A 21,537-nucleotide genomic window follows, 5' to 3' on the forward strand; every position below is an offset into this window, starting at 1 on the left:
GCACATTACCGAAGGAACCTCTGTTCTCTTTCATGATGCTTTTAGCTATGCGTCCAGTATTCTGGTTTTTTTGTGTCTGGTTAGAAGCAATATTTTTCGTTACGGTGCACAAAGTTGCTGACTCTGTCAAGCTCTCAAGATATTTTTCGCTTTGTGCATTAAAGGTGCTTGCACGTTTAATTATTACATTCCGTTTTTAGAAAATGGTTCATGGCTGGAGACGTTTTGCTGTATGAAATATGGTAGCACTAATTTGAGTTTGTTCCTTTTTAAGCATCTGTCTCAATGGGTCCAAGGAGAGCAATATAGACTGAGTGATTTTTGAGTGCAAATGTTTATATTCCTTGTGAAACTATTTAAAAAAGTAGTTTTTTCATGTTTTTGTAGATATCCATTCATAAAATATCTAGCTGCCACTAATTATTTAAGTCTGCATAGACTTGACTCTCTGTCATAAAGCCAGTAATCATGCATATACACAGGTCGAGGGTGTACCTCTAATAAGCTCTAACAGGTGCGCAAAGTTTTTGTTTATAATAATGACCTATCCTCAAGCCCAACCAATAATATCTAGAAATTGAAATGTGATGCAGACCATTAAAATGTGAAAGATATTCTATTGGGCTCACACTTACTTCAAGTGCACTTAATATATTGTGCACTTGAAGTAATAGTTCTAGCAATATTTCGAAGCCAAAATGCAAGCTACTGGCAATGCAAGAGCCTTAAAAAGAAATTTATTTAAAGGTTAGCCCTTTGGTCCAAAGCAGGATGAAAATTGTCTGCTCATAATGCAGCATCCACAGATAGAGTATGTAAACTTTTGATCTTTGTCTGCAGCATGTCACATCACTTACAAGAGCGCAAAGAAACATGGACGCAGAAAAATATAAATGGACATTTTAAATTAAATTCACTCATCCAGTGTGTGCGCAGTTCGAAATGAGAGTAATTTGCTTCAGGATTGTTTTTTAATAACCTATTGAATAAAAATTTGTTGCAACAGAACTGATTTGTGGGTAATTGACTCGCATTTCTTGTAAACATTGGGCAGAAAAAAATAAAAGTCCAATCAAGTTCTGTGCCCGTACAGTTTGCAGCAGTTAAAGCAAATAAATTTCACTTCAAACTAGCTGCATAACTGTTGAGATGAATTTTCGCATGCATTACCTTTTCTGCCAAATATAATATAAAATGTTGCCGTGTTCTCTCCTCTTATTGAAAGCATTTTGGGTTTTAAATGCAGATCCAGGTTCCACAGCCTACAAGTATAACACCCTTCCAGAAGATTCACCAGATCAAAGACATCTGATGAGCCCTTGCATGGATACTTCCTCTACCAGCTCTCGTCAGGACAGACCCTTGGGCAACAAGCTGCACAAATGTAGCCAATGCAGCAAGAGCTTCAGCTGTAACTACTTTTTGGATGTGCACCTCCGTACCCACACGGGCGAGCGTCCATTCCATTGTGACTACTGCGATAGCAAGTTTATACGAAAGGGCGAACTGAAGACCCACATCAAGATTCACACGGGAGAGCGTCCGTTCCAATGTGACCACTGTAGCCGGAAATTTGCTGCAAAGCAAACTCTACTTAACCACATCAAGACTCACACGGGTGAACGTCCGTATTGCTGCACCTACTGTCAAAGGAGATTTGCTTACAAATGTAATCTGGTGGTGCACATACGCACCCACACAGGCTACAGACCATATCAGTGCCAGCTGTGCCCAATGACCTTTGCGGATAATTCGGCTCTCCTGAGTCATGAGAGATCCCACAAGGGTGAAAAGCCATTTCATTGTGATTTGTGCCCAAAGGCATTCACAAGAATGCACCGTTTAAAAGAGCACAAAAAGAAAGAACATTAGGGGAAGAGCAATGCTCTGTGAAGTCCTCAGATGGTATGCTAGTCATCCTCTGCTTTGTGAACTGTCAATATACAAACTGCTATAGACGTCCATCAACTGAACCTACATCAAAAGTTTTTGAATTTGTAAAATTTTTTCATTTGCAATAACATATTTAAAAAGGTATTTTGATGATATCAGACAACATGGCACACACTGTCTTCTAAATGGCTTCTCAAAATGTAGGAGACTATTCAGCTCTCAACCTTCCATTTTAAATTATATCATGGCTTTCTTATTTGGGATTTCTTATGATACACTACTTTGAACGCTGACCTATTATTTAACTGATGCCTTCACCCTGCATTGGGTATAGTCAGGCTGAGGATGATGATAATGATGCAACTTGTATTTCAGAGCATGCTTCCCTTGAAAGTTTCAGGGAAGCTAACGAGGTTGTAACATTTTTTTTGCATTTTGATTTAACATTTTATATCAGTTCCGGAAATATCACGTCAAGTCTAGTTGTAGGCATGACAATGGAAGAGACTTGTTCTTTTGATGTTTTCTGCGTTAACTGTAGCGAAAAAATCATGCCATGAAAATATTTCTTGCTGAATTTGGACCCTTCGCAGGAAACCTGTTAAATAGCGTTAACAAACAATCTTAAGTGTTCAGTTCTCTATATTACCTTTCCTCAAAGAATTTGTTTTTAATTTAGTATTTTTTGTGGTATTATGATGTTTCAATGAACTCTGATTGACCCATCTCATTCACACCAGCTGCTGTGTAGATAATGGGATGTTAAGCTTGCGGACACTGCACTACATTATACTTGCATTGCAGCGGGTTATGAAATATTGTATTCTTCTAAGCTTCTTGGTGGTGCATTCATTTCAATGCAGTGCTAAATATATTTTGTCCATTCTTATTCTTCTTTCCTTGTCTGTTTTCTATGTCATATCGCTTAATTCATTTTAGTTTATTTCATGTATTATGTAGTTAATTGCAACGTGTTGGTTTTGTGATTCTGATTTTCATCACTTGTTTTGTGTGTAATTCAAAACCAATGCTGTCTTCTCTTAAGTAGTCCTGTAGAAGGCTAAGCTCCCTACCTCCCTCACAGCAAAACGTTTCACACAAGAACATGGCTGCCTCTGCCAATGAGAGATTTTCTACCATATGTTTTATTAGTTCTCAGTGCAGTTCAGTTCAGTCGTGTCCGACTCTTCGTGACCCTGTGGACCATGTCACGCCACGCTTTCCGGTCTCTCACTACCTTCCTAACATCACATAACTTCATCTGCAGTGCCTCGAGGATGCCATCTAACCATCGCGTTCGCTGCCTACCCCTTCTCCGGCGACCGTCAACCTTTCCCAACATCAAATCTTTCTCCAGCGACTCCTCTCTTCTCATCAGATGACCAAAGTAGCTGAGCTTTAACTTCAGAATTTGACCCTCCAATGAGCAGTCAGGGTTTATGGTCGACAATATTGACTGATTTGATCTTCTGGCAGTCCAAGGAACTCTCAATAGTCTTCGCCAGCACCACAATTCAAACGCGTCAATTCTTCGGCGGTCAGCCTTTTTCACAGTCCAACTCTCGCATCCATACATCACAACTGGAAAGACCATAGCACGAGTTATACGGATCTTGGTTGGCAGACTAATGTCTCTGCTCTTTACTAGGCGGTCAAGGCTAACCATTGCTCTCTTTCCCAGAAGCAGGCGTCTTCTAATTTCATGGCTGCAGTCTCCTTCCGAGGTAATCTTGGAGCCCAAGAACAGAAAACCTGTCACAGCTTCCACTTCTTGTCCATTGATGCCCCAGGACTTGATAGGGCAAGATGCCATGATCTTTGTCTTTTTAATGTTCAGTTTAAGCCCAAACTTCTCACTCTCTTCTTGTACGCGCATCAGAAGTCTCTTGAGTTCCACTTCACTTTCTGCCATTAAAGTGGTATCATCCGCATATCTCAGGTTGTTGATACGTTTTCCAGCAATCTTCACTCCAGCTGAAGACTCGTCCAGACCGGCCTTCCTCATGATGCAATCTGCATATAGGCTAAATAGGCAGGGTGACAGTATGCAGCCTTGCCTCACTCCTTTCTCGATCAGAAACCAATCAGTAAGACCATGCCCAGTTCTGACTGTGGCCTCTTGCCCTTCATACAGGTCGTGAGCTCTGCTGTGTAGGGCCACCCAAGATAGACAAGTCACGGCAGAGAGTTCTGACGAAATGTGATTCACTGGAGAAGGTAATAGCAACCCACTCCAGTATTTCCTGCCAAGAAAACCCTATGGCCAGTTCTCAGTGCTGCATCCCACAATAAAGGTACTTTTTGCAGTGGAATTATCGTACTAATGGCATAACAGTGTGGAGGACATTTTTTGTTTGGGAACAAGTTTTGTACATTTGTTTTTCAGTATCACCATATGTCTACTAAGGCATGCCATTTCATTTTTCAGTTTTTTGAAGAGGAGGGAAATTCTGAGTAAACTAAACGATATGATGCTGACTTTTATATTTTTGCATCTTGCTGGCTTGTACACAATTAGCCCTAATATAAGATGCACAGACATTTCCACTGCACATGCTTGCGCCTTTGTGGCCACATTTTCGTTGGCGCCCTGCCGAGGAGGTGCAGTGGTTACGATGCTTGATTGATATGCCCAAGGATGTGGATTTGAATCGCAGTCGCATTATCCACTTTTCCATGGGGCGCACGTGTGCTGTGCAATGTCAGTTCACGTTAAAGAGCTACAGGTGGTCGAAATTTCCGCAGTCTTCTACAGGGCATCTCTCATAGCCTGAGTCACCTTGAGACATTAAACCCCATAAACTAAACTTTTCCTTTGGCCGCAATATTTCAAGTGGATGCTTTGCTTTGGCTGACCTCTTTGAAAAACAGGCACAGACTCATCTCATTTTCCCCGCATGGACACCTTGTGTAAAATAGATTTTGGTGCTTGGCGCCACCACAGACCCCTAGCCCCCATACCGAAGCTGTTTCAGTACCATGGTGATAAGTTGAGAGGTGAAGGAAAGAAACCTTGAACGGTGGCGGTCGAGGCTGTGGTCGCAAGTCTTGGCTGATGGGCTCCTCGCTTGGCTCCGGGACCTTCCTCTGTCTATGAGGGTGAACTAGAGGTGACAGTATTAGGATCCCTCAGCCCATACATTCCATATGGACAAATCATCTTCTATAAAACATGATTGGCACCTGAAAAGGGGTCGCACCGATGTAAAGGAATTTGTGCCACAGAAACCAGAAGCATTTCCCAAGTTTTTTTTGATCCACTCGATGACCGACGAACCAGTAGCAAACTTGTCCGCTTTCGTCATTACCAAAACCCTGAAGAACTGTGTAGGCAAAAACTACAAGGCTAAAAAGCAGAGAACTGGAGATCTCTTCATAGAAGTAGACCCCAAAGAACAGAGGAACAAACGGCTCTCTTTGCAAAACCTCGCGAAATGAACGTCGCAGTAACTGCACACCGCACCCTTAATCAGACAAAGGGGGTCATCTCTGAATACGAGCTGTTCTGAAGTACTGATGGGGAAATCGAAGAACTAGCTGAACAAGGAGTAATAGCAGCCCACCGAATAACCATCCGAAGAAATAATGCAGAAATCAAGACCAAACATATAGTCCTAACCTTCAATATGATCCTGCCCGATCCTGCCTAAAGTCCGACCCTACATTCCTAACCCCAGTCATGTTTCAAATGCCTGCGCTTTGCACACAGCTCCTTGGCTTGCTAGGAAGAAAACAAGCACACAGATGCGGTGAGCGCACACAAAAATGTATAAACTGCAATGGTGCACATGGCGCCTACTCCAGGGCATGCATACTCCATGTCATGCCCGGTCTGGAAGACGGAAAAAGAATTATCACCTTGAAAACAACAGTAAATCTGACACCCTGAGGCTAGAAAACGACTCTCCTTTCAACAGAACGGCTTATACTCTGATGCGGTGACACTGGGACCACCACCGCCTTCAGTTCCAGTCGGCTTACAGGTCGATCCAATGGACCTGGTGTCGACATCCAGGTCCCCACCCTGTCCGCAGTAGCCAGTGGCACGCACGTCACAGGGCTAAAAATCTCGCGCGATGAACACTCAATCAGCGCTGGAAGTCCTCAGTCGTTGCCTTCGGCAGCGGCCTTCTTGGCGACAGACACTCAGAACAGCTCTGCTGAACTGGACCTGTCTCCCCACCCTGCCAAGAAGGCAGCTGTTGTTCCAAGGGACTCTGCCACAGGAGTAGAGCCTGGTTCAACGCTGCCAAAAAAAAGACACACGCGAAGGCTACCGGTCATCGCGACCTAGATGCGTCCTCCACGTCCACCGTAGAGGACATGGCCAACATCCAAAAGTCTCACATCCGCGGCATCTCCCCGGAAATTCTGCGCCACAAGAGTGACGATAGATTTAACTCCTGGTTCGCCACCGCTTCAGCGGCGGCGAGACTCCCTAGCGAGAAAAGAGAAACCGCGAGTTAGCCCACCCGAAAATAAACTTCCCCGCTACTTACAATGGCATATATAATAGTGGAACTGTAGAGGTTTACACACAAACAACAGATCGATATGCTCAAAACAATGGCACCCATAGCTGTGTGCTATACATGCCTGCAGGAGTACTCCCCTGATGGGGCTGGGACAGGTAGATCACCGCCGCTTAAGGCGGGGGCTAGCCTGCCACAGAATTTTTATCTGTTGTAGGCCGTCATTGCACCCGCCACAGGTTTCGGTGGTGGACGACGGCTGTTGTTGCGGCGCGCGTCTTTCTCCCTCTTCTTTTTCTTCTCTATATTCTCTCCTGTCCACACGAGGCAGCTGAGGTGGCTCAGCTACAGAGCCAGTAGCAGGCCCGTGCATTTTCTTTTCCTTCTTCCTACAGCCACAACAACAACAACATGCCTACAGGAAGCAAACCTCGTGCCAACACACAAACATTAAAAAAATATATGATTTCCCAAAAAGACCGAGTGGATGGTTAGCCGACTTTCAGGCGGCGTCGCTATCATAACGCAAGGCGACGTCCCTGCAATAGAAGTAGCATTAAAGACCGACATAGAAGCAGTCACAGTAAATATTACTTCTATTCCACTTAAAATCGTGGCTGTAAGCTGAAATTGGGCGCTGGATTTGGACTGAAATATTGTGCGTGGTATTCTGAGAGAAAAACAAACACTTTCGGTGATTATGTGACAAATGTCTACATTTAACACCTAGCTGCCACTGCGGAGGACGAAAGCTGCAACCACCACCAATCTCTTTATGATGAAATTGCGCGTTGCTCAATCGATCTTCACAGCGCATGCGTACAGTTGCGCATGAGCAAATCAGCTTGGCGTATCGGCTAAATTTTGTGTAGAGAGGCAAGAAATTTCTCAGACTGACTGCACTTTGCGCAGTACATTCTCGTATTTGCGAGAAGCATCAAGACTACACCAACGGCCACTGCCCAAATTGACGGCAACTGGCAACGCCGCTGAAAGCGATAACGAAACCAACAAAGCGTTTCGGTTTTTGATTGTGCTGAACTGTTGGATGGCAATTTTCAGCATGTGTAGGTGCGCTCAGCTACAGCTACAGCTTTGCCGAATGTCGCGCAATATATTTGCTATGTAGTTTATATCGTCGTTTTATTTCTTGTTTTGAAATAAATGTTACATAAGAAATTGTAAACTCTAATGATGTAGCAAGCGTGGAAAAACAACAAGGTGCTTGCAAAAAAAAAAAAAATGACTTCCGAAACGTTGGCGGCAGGCCAGGCAAGCGGTAAGTTTGTTATATAAATGTATGCCTGGCATTCCGCCTTTGTTTATCTTTCTTTGCCAAATCTTAAGAGCGGGAAATCTAGCTGAGAAGGTGTTAACGTGCGGCTTGCGAAGCGTCTTGTGCAAGTTGTGCGCGGGCACGGCGGTGCGGCGGTTATCGAAGGAGGCTATGGTACGAGCATCCGAGATTCGGGTAGCTACCCTACAAAGGGCCGTTGGTAGGGTGGCTACTAGCTAGAATGGACCCTTGGATCACCGTGCCTCAGCTATTCTGCAGTGAAAAGACCTTACACATTACACCACTTCACCACATGCATCGCGATGCTCGTGGAGGTGATGCCATTATCGATCTAGTGAGAAACTGTTGCCCTGAACATTTCACTGTAGCCGCCGTTGATGTGCTTGCTTCTGGGATGCGTTAAACTAATCTAAACAGTTTTACCCGTGCGTCCAAAATGTCCCTCAATATATTCAGACGCATGTGCACTTCACGAAGTTGTCGCCGCGTCGTAGCAGTAGCAGCCACATTACGGTTGATAGTTAATTGTGCAGCGTAATGGCGCAAAGACGGACGGCCGCATCAGCATCAGGCTACGTGATGGTACAGTAGCCCTGTATACATGGACTCGACAGAGTCGGGTCGAGTAAGCCTGTCGAGTAAAAAACCAGTTGTCGGGTTCATGTATACCCAGTCGGGTCGAGTAAAATAGCCGCGGAGCGGGTCGCGTTAACTCGCTTGCAGGGGGTAGGTTAACTCGCTTGACCCGCTTGTCGAAAAGCATGTAGACGCTGTCGAGTCAGCGAGTCGAGTTATGGCGAACTCTGGGATTAAAAAGCAACCGGAGCGGCGAGGAGCGTCAGCGAAGTTGAATGCTTTTTAGCCCTCATCAACGATAAAAAAGAATAATCGAAGCTCTCAATAGTAAAAGGCAACGGAATCAAATACGAGTAAGAAACTTGCACAATAACTACAAATCTCGACGCTACGCGCCGCTGCGATACTTACTCGCTTAGGGTGGCTAAGGATGGATGGATGGATAAGGCTGAACCCTTTGAATCGGGCGGCGGCGCCACAGGCCGCCTAGCCGTGAATAGTAATATATAGTGTGGACCTATTCTTGCCTTCCTTTCAGCCACCAATCAGCTAACCTTCGTTTGGTTATTTCTACCCTTTTAAAGTCTATTTTCCCTTCATTATCCTTAAACCCCAATGCTTTGGCTAAATCTGGCCCGTTGCCTTGAACTATAGGGCGGAGCCCTTTACAGGAAATTATTAAGTGTTCAGGCGTTTCCTCATCCTCAAGGGTGCCTCGATACCAGCGCCACCGTACAGGGTGGTGACACCCTTTGGCTCTAGTACACTGTACTTTGGCATGCCTCGTGCCGCCGCGCTCGCCATCTTGGGGCAAGTCGCTTCGGGCCGTTGCTGCGGAGTGTCCGAAGCAGTTGCGCTGTGCGCTGGGTGCTGGGCGATTGAACTGTGTTCAGTCGCGAAAACTAGCATGCCAGGCTGTTGTGTTCCATTGTGTGCTGGCTCAGCAAAAAAGAAAAAAAAAAAAGGAGCCAGATGTTTTCGTTCTTCATGGGATAAGAGACGGAGAAATGTATGGGACGCGAAAGTGAAGCGTGAAGACTGCGAGGTAAGCCACAATACCACTGCTTCTTTTATACATTCATAACTTTTTTGAGCGAATAGGTGCATTTCAATCGTGTAAAAAGGTCTAGCGCAGACACAGACCACTAAAAAGATGACAAACACACACAAGCGCTTGCGTATGTGCGCGTGTCGTCTTTCTTGCGGTCTGTATCTGTTTACACGAAATCGTTTTAAAAGATATTTTTGTACTCGCCCAACGCAGTTACGCGCTTCTGTTTGGAATGACATTATCTCACGCCGCTTCACCCATCTGCTTGTAATCACGAGCTTTGTGCGGTTTTTGGCTTCCCCATCTAGCATTGTGCGCAACAGATTTTGGTCTGCCTTCTTCAACGTTGAAGCAGGTCGAAGCATCGCATTGCCTGGCATCGCGAGTAGCGCGCTGTGAATTTTGAATTTTCAGCGTACGTGAGGGCTTATAAGCTAAATATATGGACAATTGCGTCTGCTTATGTTGTAGTCACTCGGGGAAATTTAGTGTAACTTTCAGTGAGTGACACTCGACTTTAGTATCATACGCGTAGTGTCACACAATAATATCTGTTGTTGAGGTTCTGCCTTTCTGTGTTCATAGCCGCACCAAGAACATGTGGAGAAGGTCGAGCGTGGTATTTGTCAAGGGAATGCACCATTGTGCCCTTTCGATCGCTCCCCTTTACACTCGATCTTGAAAGCTGGTGGCAACCGCCGAGGCTTCAGATTCACACGGATTACATTTCCTCTGTTCTTCTCGGGAAATAATACATTGGAGAGCGACGGATGGCATGTCATCTCGCGACAGAGTAGGAAGTGAGACGCAGTTTGTAACAATTATTTTGGTCGAAAAAAAAAACACCCCGTGAGTTGGCCGCGCTGGAATTTGGCAAGTGGGCTTATCGTTAGTACAATATTTCGCGAAACCGAGATAACAGGTTCCCTGAAGCCGTTCTTTTTTAATTATACACAGGAGCAGTTTTACGCGAGGTTTTTGAGATTCGCAATAATATAAAAAGTTGGGTTCTCACGAAAATTAGGTCGTTTTAAGCATATGATTGGCAGCTCGACAAGTCTCAAAGAAACTGCTCTCGTGAGCTGAAAAGTGTAGCGGCATCATCTTGTGAAAGCGGTTGTGAGGAAGCAAGGTTCTTGCGCAGTACAACAGTTCATCCCGAATGCAGCTTTTCCTTCCCTGTATAATAATTACGCATCGCGAGGCGATTTTCACACCCTGTTGTCCCCGCAAGTACTCGTCTGATGTTAAGCCAAATTTCGGTAAAGCTAAATTTGACCGCCTGACACCCGAATTAGTGCTGTATCGCATTGTTTCCATAATGTTTTTATTATTTCATTCATTTGCGTGCACACTACAAAATACGCAAAATGACTGTTTCGTCGCCTATCTCATTTCAGCGCCAGTTCGAGGGCAAACACAGTGTATGGACGGTGGCTCCTCAAGTCAACAGCTGTCCCGACATTGTTTGATTGCGTGTAAAAATTTTTGCGCGGGATACCCAAAGCTTATGAACAGACTGTTAGAGCGGTTTGGGACGATGCGCTTGCGCATTTACTTCAGTTGGCTAAGTCAGCCAGAAAAATCGAATGATGGGTACGGCAGCAAAACTGTAGCTGGCGCCAACTTTTATTAAAAGATGTCTCCTAGGCATGCATCTAAAATCAGCTTCAAAGTCTTAATAAGGATTGTTTTGGAATAAAATGCCGTGTGCATCAGCATGCGACACGTGTCAAAGGTTGATTTACGCATCGTTTTTTGCTATGTCTTTTCTACGGTTTACGATGGGCCATTGCGATACAAATTATTTTCGATATACGGCTCCCTGAAACGTACAAATGGTTGTTGATCTATAGCAATAGACGCAATTGAATGTTATGCACCTCATAAACTCATTCATGTCCGGCAGTGCAAAATGCATTGTTTTATAAAACAGCCAGTCGTCAAAATAACCGCATTTGAACATCCGTGACGGCGAAAGAGTAAATGCTTACCATCTCCAATTTGATAATTTCCTCTTAGAACTATGCATGCTAGCAAGCAGTAGTTGCTTTCACATTTTTTTTTTTTTTGAGCAAAAAAGCGCCCAGGATTGCGAGTATGTGTGTAAAAACGGTACACAGTTGAGCCTGCTAGCGCAAGCGCATGCTGAACAAGAAATTGGACCGACGCTCCATAGCCCGCCGTATCTGAGCTTGCCCCAACATGGCGCCGTCGAAGGCGGTGTCTCCACCCTGTACGGCGGCGCGCTACATCGAGGCACCCTATACTCGCTAGAAAGCGAGTTCGTGTAGACACCAATCGGGTCGAGTAATGGTGACCTCACTTACTCGACGCTTACTCGACCCGGTGCTGTCGAGTCCATGTATACAAGGCTAGTGAACTAGATATTCTAGTTCACTGTAGTGATGGCATCATGATAGGTCTGCGCGAGTTTGACATGGTTTTTGACTGCGGCAAGGTGGCAAGCACAGCACGCAAGTGCGATGAATGACAGCTCTGCTCTGTCTGTGCATGAAATATATAACCTAATATATATCTTGAGAAATAGCCCACCTTTCCTTAATAAAATACCTAATCAGAACCATCATGGGCCGAATTAAGATGCGCTCGCACGTCAGATTTCATTCCCCTTCGCGTTTTGGCCGCTGTTATTCTTTTAATTTTTGTCTTTCTGTGTTTGCTTTTGAATCAACGTTTTTTTTCTTTGTTTTGTTTTTGTACTGCGCTCGCTCTTGGCAGCTGCCCTCGCATTTTTATTTATTTATTTACAATATACTGCAGGCCCTTTAGTGGGCCCTAGCAGGAGTGACAACAATAATATTATACACAGCTAGAACACAATAATCATGGCAGCCAGGGGTAGAAACAATCGAATATTTTGTACAAATACGTCACTGAAATCAGCGCTATAGGGGAAAATTTATTTTTGTTATTTCAAATAAATATTTAAAGCAACAACACAATAACAGGTATAGTAAAGGTAGTCAAGACTCAATTAGGTCAGTCGAGTTGATATTGCTATTTGATGACACAAGCTGTAGATTTCGAGTATGAGTCTTGCCAGCAAGATAAGATCCCGTTGATAAGATTGTCCTCACTAGATGCAGAAAAAGAAAAAGGAAGCATATTCTCTAGCTTTTTCAATTTTATTCAGTTCCTTAAGTTTGAAAAATTAGTCTCCTCGGTTTTATGGCTTACATTATTTTGTGTGTGTATCTGTCTGATAGCATACCTTCCAGCGCAAAACGCTTATTTAAAAAAATAGCATGCTGGATTCATTTTTATTCAGTCCCTAATGTTTAATATGTTAACTTCCTCAGTTTAATGGCTTGCATTCTGTGTGTGTGTGTGTGTGTGTGTGTGTGTGTGTGTGTGTGTGTGTGTGTGTGTGTGTGTGTGTGTGTGTGCCTTGCAGTGCAAAACGTTTATTTAAGGAAGTAGGTACATGCTGGATTCCTAAAGAAAATATACTAAGTGGCAGTGATAGGTGGCCTTTGCTAGATTTCCTTTCGATCACATTCATACGCTCTGATATGCACATCTCTTCATTTTTTGTGCCGGAAATAACTTCCTCCCACTAGTTTGTGCAGTCAACAGCTGTTTGACCTTGAATGAAAATAATTTTGAAACATCTTTCAGGGCATGAGTGCATTTTGAACAAAGACCAGCGTGAACAAATCAGCTTTGCTGGCCACTGCATTAGAGCTCTATGCCATTGTTGCATCTTGAACAGCCTCCAGCTCGCCCATCCTTATATTCTATTCAGATGTAAATTCATTACCCTGTTCCTCTCGTAAGCAGCAAAAAGAGCAAAGTATGTATAGTAGTCTCCCCACTTGTCAAGCTTTCCATTCTGTGGAAACATAAATCATAGCCCTGTTTCGTTAATCAACAAAAACAACAGTCTTTACCACCAAACTCCACTGCGGTATGCATTGCCCTTTAACATTTGTGGTTATGACTGTGATCATTCGCCACTTCCTGAGAGCTGCATTATTTTGATGTGTGCTGTTTTGTCGCCATGCTGCTTTTTCCCTGGGACTTTTTTTCATTGCGCTGTTTTTATGTGCAGTTTTGTCATGAGCTGTTCTTTCATGTCCCCATACCAACCACCTATCTTCTCTAACATATTTTTTTATGCCGTTGAGAACAACATTTTCGTTAATGATGGTCTAAGGCATTCTAAATGGTATCACTTCCTCACCTGGAGCAATGAAGAAATTGACTTCACCCTTGAGGAGACAAAAAATAGGGGGACACTTAGCCATCACTTTTAAGGGTATGATGTGCAAGCATTAATGGTTTATGTCTGCAGATCCTTGTTAATATACAAGCCTTTTGCTGCCCGCCTTATCAATAATTGCGCAATTCGTGCTTCAGTTATCTCATATTTACTAGCATACAGCTGTTGGCGCCCAGTTGTGTTCAAAGACCACGCTTCATAGCTGTCGGCAAGCATCACATTAATCAAATCATACAAATGTGCCTGCGAGTCCTAGGAGTAGCCTTTCTTGGGTTTCAAAGGTTGTAGTTGGCAAGTTCACTGGGAGCTTACGGAACTCTAGTGATTAGCCCACGGAACCCACTTTGAGAACCGTTGCTCTGGAAAATCTGGGTTCAGCATTGTGAGCAAAAAACCATCAGTATGCCTCTGGATGGTGACGGTTTGGAGAGGATATGGTTGGACAGTGATTGGCCACTGGATTGTCTAATGTCAAGAGACCGTATGAAATTGCCTGTTATCAACTTGGGCAGCTCCTTTTAGATAAAAGTGTGAGACGGATATCGAACCCCCGATATTTGGCTATCTGAGGGCACGTTCCTACAACTTAGCCAAAAAAGGGTGTTATTTTTGTGCTCTCAGATTCAACTGCCGGCAAAATTGGCTCGTAAACGGGCAGATACACAATGCGGTCTGTCTCGGCTAAAGTTTTATTTCTTATCCGATTGTCAAGGTGGCTGCTGGTGCATGCATGCAATGCATAAGAACTTTGTTAAATTGAAAGTGAGACGTAAAATTACTTGTTCAATTGCGAAAAAATATTTTCTGTAGGGCAGAGATTGGGAAATATAAAAAGATATCTTACATTGTGAATTTCGTTACATTGAGGTTCATTGTATCGAAGTTTGGTTGGAGTAGTAGTAGACTGTGTAACTGCCAGGTGATTGACACAGGAGTTGTCAGAAGGGTTGCTGCCTTGGGAGATCGACAATTGTAGAATGCATGACAGATATATAGAGAAGAAATGTGCAGTCGAAGGGCGCCAATACTTGTAGTAGCAGTAGTCAGTTTCATTTTACGGGGTCGCATTTTTAGTACCCGTTTCCAGGGTTTTGCGCCTGAGGCGGCAGTGGGCAGTGACCACGAAATACAGCTGCTAGCGCCAAGTCCTCCTTTATTTATGCTTTATAGTCTGGAGGCCAAACTATGGACTGGACCACTGTGTGTGTGTATGTGGGCCGGGGCTCACACAGTGGGGTTGCTCAAAATGCATGCTGGAGGAGAGATGATTTGTGTTTTCTGGAAGTCGCACACCGTGTGTGCATATGTGCACGAGGGCAAGCCAGCTGCCTTTAATGCACTTCTCTTGCTTTGCTATTGCTGCTGCTGTGAGCGGCTTGCGCTGCACATGAAACACGTTTTGTGTCCAGTGCAAACAGCTCGTAGCAGTAGCAGCCAAGTGGGATTAAAGGCTCATGCCCTATACGCATGCACGATGTGCGACCGCTAAAAAGCACACACCAGAATCATTCTTAAAGGCCAGCACGACCAACTTGCAGCAGCATTGGCAAAGTAGGTAAAAAAGTGCATTAAAAAAAGATTGCGAAAGCTTGCGCACATACGCACACACTACATGCGACCTTGTGAAGAACAGTGTTCATCACAGCGGCAAGAAAGAGCAAATATACGACTGAACATTTCAATGTTTTTTATTGAATATTTTGCATGTCGAATTTGATTACTGTGTCTGTCTGATTCGTATCCAAACAAGTTTCCGAAAAAAAAAAAATGTAGAAAGTGTGCCGTCCACAATAGAACACTGTCCTTTGGTGGTATCTGAGAATCTGAAAAGGTGCAGGCCAGCTCCCACATTCGTGGGATTTACGACGCTAGACGATCGGCACTAGCTGCGGAACTGAAACCAAACAGGGCAGCGTCACGACATGGGTACGGATTTCGAAAGCTATGAGCTCAAATCTAAGCACTACCGTAGCTGTTGTTCTACTGACATGAAGTTATCAGCACCTGAAGGAACAGAAGAGAGCGACTGCACCTGTGATGTCAGTGCACCCAAGGTGACACCGGCAACTGGCGATGTGGCTGGCAGAGCTCGTGGGACAAACCATTCAAATGATACACAGAAGTGGAGTTGCGGTGGCGAAGAGTTCCAAAGAGGTAAACAAAAGAGATGGAGAAGGGAGAGAACGAGGTACGTTTCTGGCACCTCAGCCTCCAAGTGCAAGAGGCTCATTGAATTATCCCTGCTCAGTAGTGTTGAGTGTAACAGAGTAAAACAGGGGTCGCGTATTGCTTTCAATTGTATTGCAAGCCACTGCAGGAACGCACGTCTTTATTTCAGGACACCCTGGCACTCTGTATCCGATCCTCAGATCAGAGGCGAGTGATGACAATAATGGGTATATATAGGTGAAAGAGTGCGCACCACGCTCGTGGTAGATTTTAAAAAAATTTATAGTAGAGAGTGTCTGGCTATGGCAGCATACTTCCACAGAATGACGACGTCGTGGCTCGCAATGTGAGGCCAACATTCGGATGCAAATAGCGACAATAAAATAGGGCAGTTTGAGCTGACTTATCGCTAGGCTATTAAGGTGTGGGGAGAAGCCAGTTTTCTATTGGCTTTGGGGGCCGTGAGGGAAAGCATGTAGTACACATGGAAAAAGAAAGGAGTCAAGCTGATTATTCATGTTATAAGCATTGTAAGAGGTGTCATTTGTCGCATCTTTTTTTCTGAGCGTAGGCAATTTCACCTTTGAATGCCTGCAGCCATATTATAAAGCATAGTATTAGTAATCTGTTCTTCATGTTTTACAATCGTTTCCTGTCTTGGAGAAAAGTAATGATTCGTGAGGTGCAATGCCCTTTATGCATATTTGTTGATTCAGGAAGCACAATAGCAATGCTACTCATGGCATTTATTCTTGGTATTAACACTCCTTTGCTGTTCTTTATTTTGCAGGCCATTACATGGTAAGCCAAGGAGTGAAAGGTTTCATGGGCAGGTACTTTCTGTAGCACATCTGTCAACCTTTGTTGATTCAATGTGTTCATATTCCAAGCGTATAGGAAGCAGCATGTCCACAGATCTTGATGATGGGGGTTTATGAACATGGTTGGGCTTTGAATGCTTCGAAAAATTATTTGCCTACACCAGTTTTCTCTCTAAAGATGGCCTACCTAAATATTGTAACATGCTTTGGGGCGTCAAAGTTTGATTGTTGCATTCAGTCTTGAACTATTGAAGACCAGGAAATGTTTCTGAGATGGGCACCAGGTAGTCATCAAAGCTGTCAGCACCACTATAAGTTGACGAAAGCGACAAGCTCGAGAGACAATCAGCATTGGCATGTTGACAGCCTCTTTTGTATGTCGCAGTGAAGTTAAACTCTTGTAGCCGCAAAGATCATCGGACAAGCCGTCATCTGCAAGGGTCACAAAGATTCACAAGCCAACAGAATGAATGATGGTTGGTTACAATGTAAAAACATTTGCATAGATGTAGATATGAAACCGTACCGCAAAAAGGACTGCGAGGTGCTCTTGTTCAGTAATGGTGTAGTTAAGTTCCTACTTGCTTATCCAACTACTAGCATAAGCTATCACATACTGACCGTGGCCGCAGCACCGGTGCCCACGCTGCTAATGGTGTGAACTTCGATGTGGGCAGAAGTGGCATACCATAGGTCCCGATGTCAGAAGGATTTTGAGATGGGGTTAGGCAGAATCGCAGGATCCACCACAACTGTTACATACTTAGTATGTAACCGGGATGTTTACTTACAGTGTGGCAACTGAGAGTTCCTGAAGCACACGAGCTTCTGCTTCCTCTATCACTTTTCAGCTCCCACCTTTTCATGACGGCCCAAAGCACGTGACAATATTTTTTTATGTTCAAAGCTGAAGAAAGGGATTTTTAGGGTTGATAGTCTTTAAGATGGTGGTGATGGCACTGCAGTTACAAATTCAAATTTTATAATGTGTTGAGGCAGGTATATTAAGTGCATTTGAATGGAAGCATGTTCTGCTGATGCCATAGGTGTGCTGGTTCTTTTTTTCTTTTCCTGTGCTCAAAGCTTTCCCTTGAAGCATTTGTCCCTGATGCGAAAGGTTGCTCCTCAAGATACATTAGTGCATTTCTACTTCTAGTACAATTAAACCACACAGCTCAGGCAAATCAGATGCCATAAGTGTTTCCCTCTGTAGAACTGCAGCAGCAGTGTGTTTTTTGAAACCTGTTTAATTTCTACTAGTATTCTCTCAACAGCCAATGATAAATAAAGGGACTTTTTAAAGTAAACTCTACGGAGTACATTCAGATGTCTAGTAATGATTATTTTTGATGCCGATTGTTAAAAATGACTAACAAACACAAAATTCTTTTGCCGCCTTATTGATATTAGTTGGAATCAAAAACCCAGCAGTTAGATTGCTGAAGTGTACATCCTCTTAATGCATGCATCAGCTTACCTTCATGTCATCCAGCCATAATTGCTGCCCAATTGTAGTATTGTTGGTTGGATGTCTACGGAACGTGAATGTACTTTGTGATAACCAACTCAATCTATTCTAGAATCACTTTTTGTTCATCTAGCAGCACCTTTATGCTAGAAGTGTTCGGGCCCGAATTTCATTCTGTATCACCTCTAACGAGCAGCAATACACGCATGTACAAGGTATGAATGCACTCACCATTTTGAAAAAGCCTCTTCACAGGGTGGCACCACCAAACAGCACGATCATAGAACTGGTTTCTGGCCACATGCTAGCAGTGTTGCCTTGCTCAGTGAAGCAGGTATCATTGGGGCATAAAAGGAAAAGTCTGTCGTTGCTGTCGTTGACAATGCAGATTCACCAAGTATGACATCAAAATGGCGCTGTAGGATGCACCAGAAGTTTTTTATCGATACCTAATTCTTAGATGACTCCTCAGCTATGAAATGCACCTGGTGGAATCAGGCTTTGATAAATGCAAGTTTTGTCAACACCACATATGTTTTAGTGACTGACCTGTGCTGCCTTTTCATAGCACATACACACCTCACCCATGCCCTTAGATTCACAGAGAAAAGCCTGTTTGCTAACTGTGCAGCTAATGGCTGATAGTAAACCTTTTTTTCTGGTTTCAGGGGACTTTCAGAGTAAGAAAGTGTGTCGTAATATTTTATTCCAGACACATTCTTTTCCATCTAAACTTACTCCTAAGAGAGAATGTAACAGTAGATTCAACTTGTTTTGTTTGAAACTTGCAAAAGAAAAACATGCTTTACATAAATTGATAATTGGATTTAAACACCTCTTTCTACTCAATATTTGGGATTTTCCAACCCTGTGTTTGGCACATGGGAGCCCCTTGACCTCATACGTGTCATAAAACCAAACAGATATGCAGAATTTTCTTGCAGCTTGCATGTTTTCTTGGAGTGTCATCAGTCATATAACAGTACCAATATTACTATTGTGTTCATGTTCTGTAGCAATTTTCTGCCCAAAGGAAAGTGTTTCATCAAATGCAGTCCCCTTTGTGCATGTGTGTTGATACAAGAATCACATCAGCAGTGCTGCTCAAGGCATTGATTCTTAGTACTGACGCCTCTTTTCTCCGCTTTCTTTTGCAGGCTGTTACTGCTAAGCCAAAGAGTGAAAGGTTTCATGGGAAGAAACCTTGAATGCCACATCCGCCAACCTTTGCTAATTCACTGGCTTCATGTTCAAAGCATAGGAAATAGCATGTCCAATGATCTTGATTCTAGGGGTTTTATGCGCATGGTTGGGAATTGATTGCTTCAAGATATTACTTACCTCCCTCAGTTTTACATGCTGAGATGAATGCACCAATATCTCCTTCTTTTAAGCTCAAATAGAGCTAAAGAAAGTGAGGCATTTGAGGGTTGGGAGTCTCAGATGGTGGTGATGGCAATTAGTGATGCTGCTAATATTGTGTTGGGCAAGTACATACATGGAAGCATAATATTCTACTGATACCTTAGGTGTGTTTGGTTCTTTTTTTTTTTTTCCTGTGTTGAGAGCTTTCTTTTGAAGCATTTCCTCGGGATGTGAAAGGTTGCCCCCAAGGATAAAGCAAGAGCTCTAAAGCTCGAGTGATTATTATTGTGAGAGATTTTGTGTGTGACATCGTAACATGCTGTACAGTAATGCGCTGTACTAAACATTTATTATATTTAGAATTTTAGTAATAAATCCGGATTTTCCAGAGTTTCACTGGAGGCTCTAGAAAAAAAGTGCTAATCTCCACTCTTGATCCATTATCTATAATTCCATGTCGTGTGCTGTTATGACTTCATGCTCGGTAAATGTCTGTAATACTTTAGAACTGTGATGGTTTTTTTTTTGTATATTTTTGTTTCTGATTGCACCTGCCACTTTCTGATGTCTCTCATCAGAAGTCACTTTGCCTTTCCTTACTTTTCTGCCTGATATATTGAGGTGTTTTGATCTGTAGTGTCGCCTGCTATTGAGTGAATGCTAGATGTGGTGTGCATTTCTTTGCCATTGATATATAATGGTGGAGGCAGAGTGAAGTGGAATATCCTAGCCCGTGGTGATGTCGCTTGACCACGTGCTTTTGCCTGCCTTAAAAATTTGAGGCATGCCCAGTCAGGCATGGTAAAATTTATTTTGAGGTTTGGAATGGAGAAAGTTTTGTATTGAGAGCTACATTGGCAACAGTCTCGCCATTTCGCCGTGCCTCTCCGTGAGAAGAGAAGAGAAGTATAAGAGGAAGAAAAAGAAAAAAAGAGAAAAATAAAATGAAGGAGAACAAGAAGAGGAACAAGAAAGGCCACATTCTCATCATTTTGCTGTGCCTGTCCGTGCCTAACCGTTCCTGTCCGAAAAGCATGTGCCTGTCTGAAGAAGAAAAAGAAGAACAAGGCAGATAACTCATTTTTATTCGATTTTTTTTTTTGTTTGTTTTTTTTTCATCAAAATTATTATGATTGTTGTTTTTTTATGTTCACAATCCTAATAGCTGCATTCTTATAATTCGTTGCAATCTGGCTTTGTGACAAGTTTGTGCTTGTAATTGAGTTGGTGAACAGCACCACACCTTGGCCAATCCCCCATGGTGGGTATGTGCCATTTTATGAGGCCAACAACAACTCGGTAGTTGGTAGCTGTGAACGACAACAGGGATTTGCTAGGCCAAAAAGTGTGTTTGAGCGTAGTTCGACATTGAGACGATGCCATACCACTAGAAGTTTTTTACACTCGAACAAGAAGGGATCGATTTGATCTGGCAGGTCTAACGTCCTAAAGCGACTCAAGCTATGAGAGAGGCCGTAGTGGAGGACTCTGGAACTTTTGTCCACTTGGGGCTCTTTAATCCATCGAAAAGCCCTCGCCGAGGCCGGGATTTGATCCCGCACCCTTGGGAACAGTAGTCGAGCGCAGTAACCACTGTGCCACCCCGGCGGGCGAATAAGAAGGGTCAACTCGAGAGGCAACGGTGCTCATACGTGAGGTGTTGCCTTATGGCATAAATAAAGCTGGAACCATAGAGTAAACTACTATGTGCAAATGCCATGTCTTTGCTTTCAAGCCGAACCAAAGCATTGTCATGCAGATTGGTCTCGCGTAACTCCAGGTTTAACCACAAGATAAACCGCAGCTAATTTTTTTTGCAGCACTGTCATTTTAAAAGCGGAATCTTGATTGACCAGACAGTTTGGCTTCCATTGCTGCCGCACCATTACACTGAAGGCGGTCATTAAAAAGCATGAGAAGGCATGCCTTGCATGCTTATAATGGCCACAGGCAAGCAGTCTCACATTACCTCAGGAACCTCTGTTCTCTGTGAAGCTTATAGCTATGTGTCCGGTATTCTGGTTGTTTGTGGTTGGTTAGAAGCGATATTTTTCGTTACGTGCGTGAAGTTGCTGACTCTGTCAAGCTCTCAAGATATCTGTTGCTTTGTGCATTAAAGGTGCTTGCACCTTTAATTATTACATTCCGTTTTCAGGAAATGGTTCATGGCTGGAGACGT

General features: G+C 43.5%; 1 protein-coding gene and 1 long non-coding RNA gene across 2 annotated transcripts in view; both read left to right on the top strand.

Annotated features, from left to right (window-relative positions):
* The window catches only part of LOC146181951 (uncharacterized), a 36,522-nt gene that overhangs the window by 10,230 nt on the left and 4,755 nt on the right, over positions 1 to 21,537 (top strand). Inside the window, exons 3-5 of the mRNA XM_084575874.1 lie at positions 1,247 to 1,868; positions 5,860 to 6,131; positions 7,633 to 7,644. Coding sequence (XP_084432000.1) covers positions 1,247 to 1,868; positions 5,860 to 6,131; positions 7,633 to 7,644 — 906 coding nt within the window. The remainder of the gene's footprint in view (positions 1 to 1,246; positions 1,869 to 5,859; positions 6,132 to 7,632; positions 7,645 to 21,537) is intronic.
* On the top strand, positions 7,651 to 20,468 carry LOC146181952 (uncharacterized). The gene is made up of 2 exons (XR_014700316.1): positions 7,651 to 9,283; positions 10,690 to 20,468. It is a non-coding gene; the product is annotated as an uncharacterized LOC146181952 (long non-coding RNA).

This window comes from Amblyomma maculatum, chromosome 8, assembly GCF_055883805.1.
Source record: "Amblyomma maculatum isolate TAMU_Amacu chromosome 8, ASM5588380v1, whole genome shotgun sequence".
NCBI classification, from domain to species: domain Eukaryota; kingdom Metazoa; phylum Arthropoda; class Arachnida; order Ixodida; family Ixodidae; genus Amblyomma; species Amblyomma maculatum.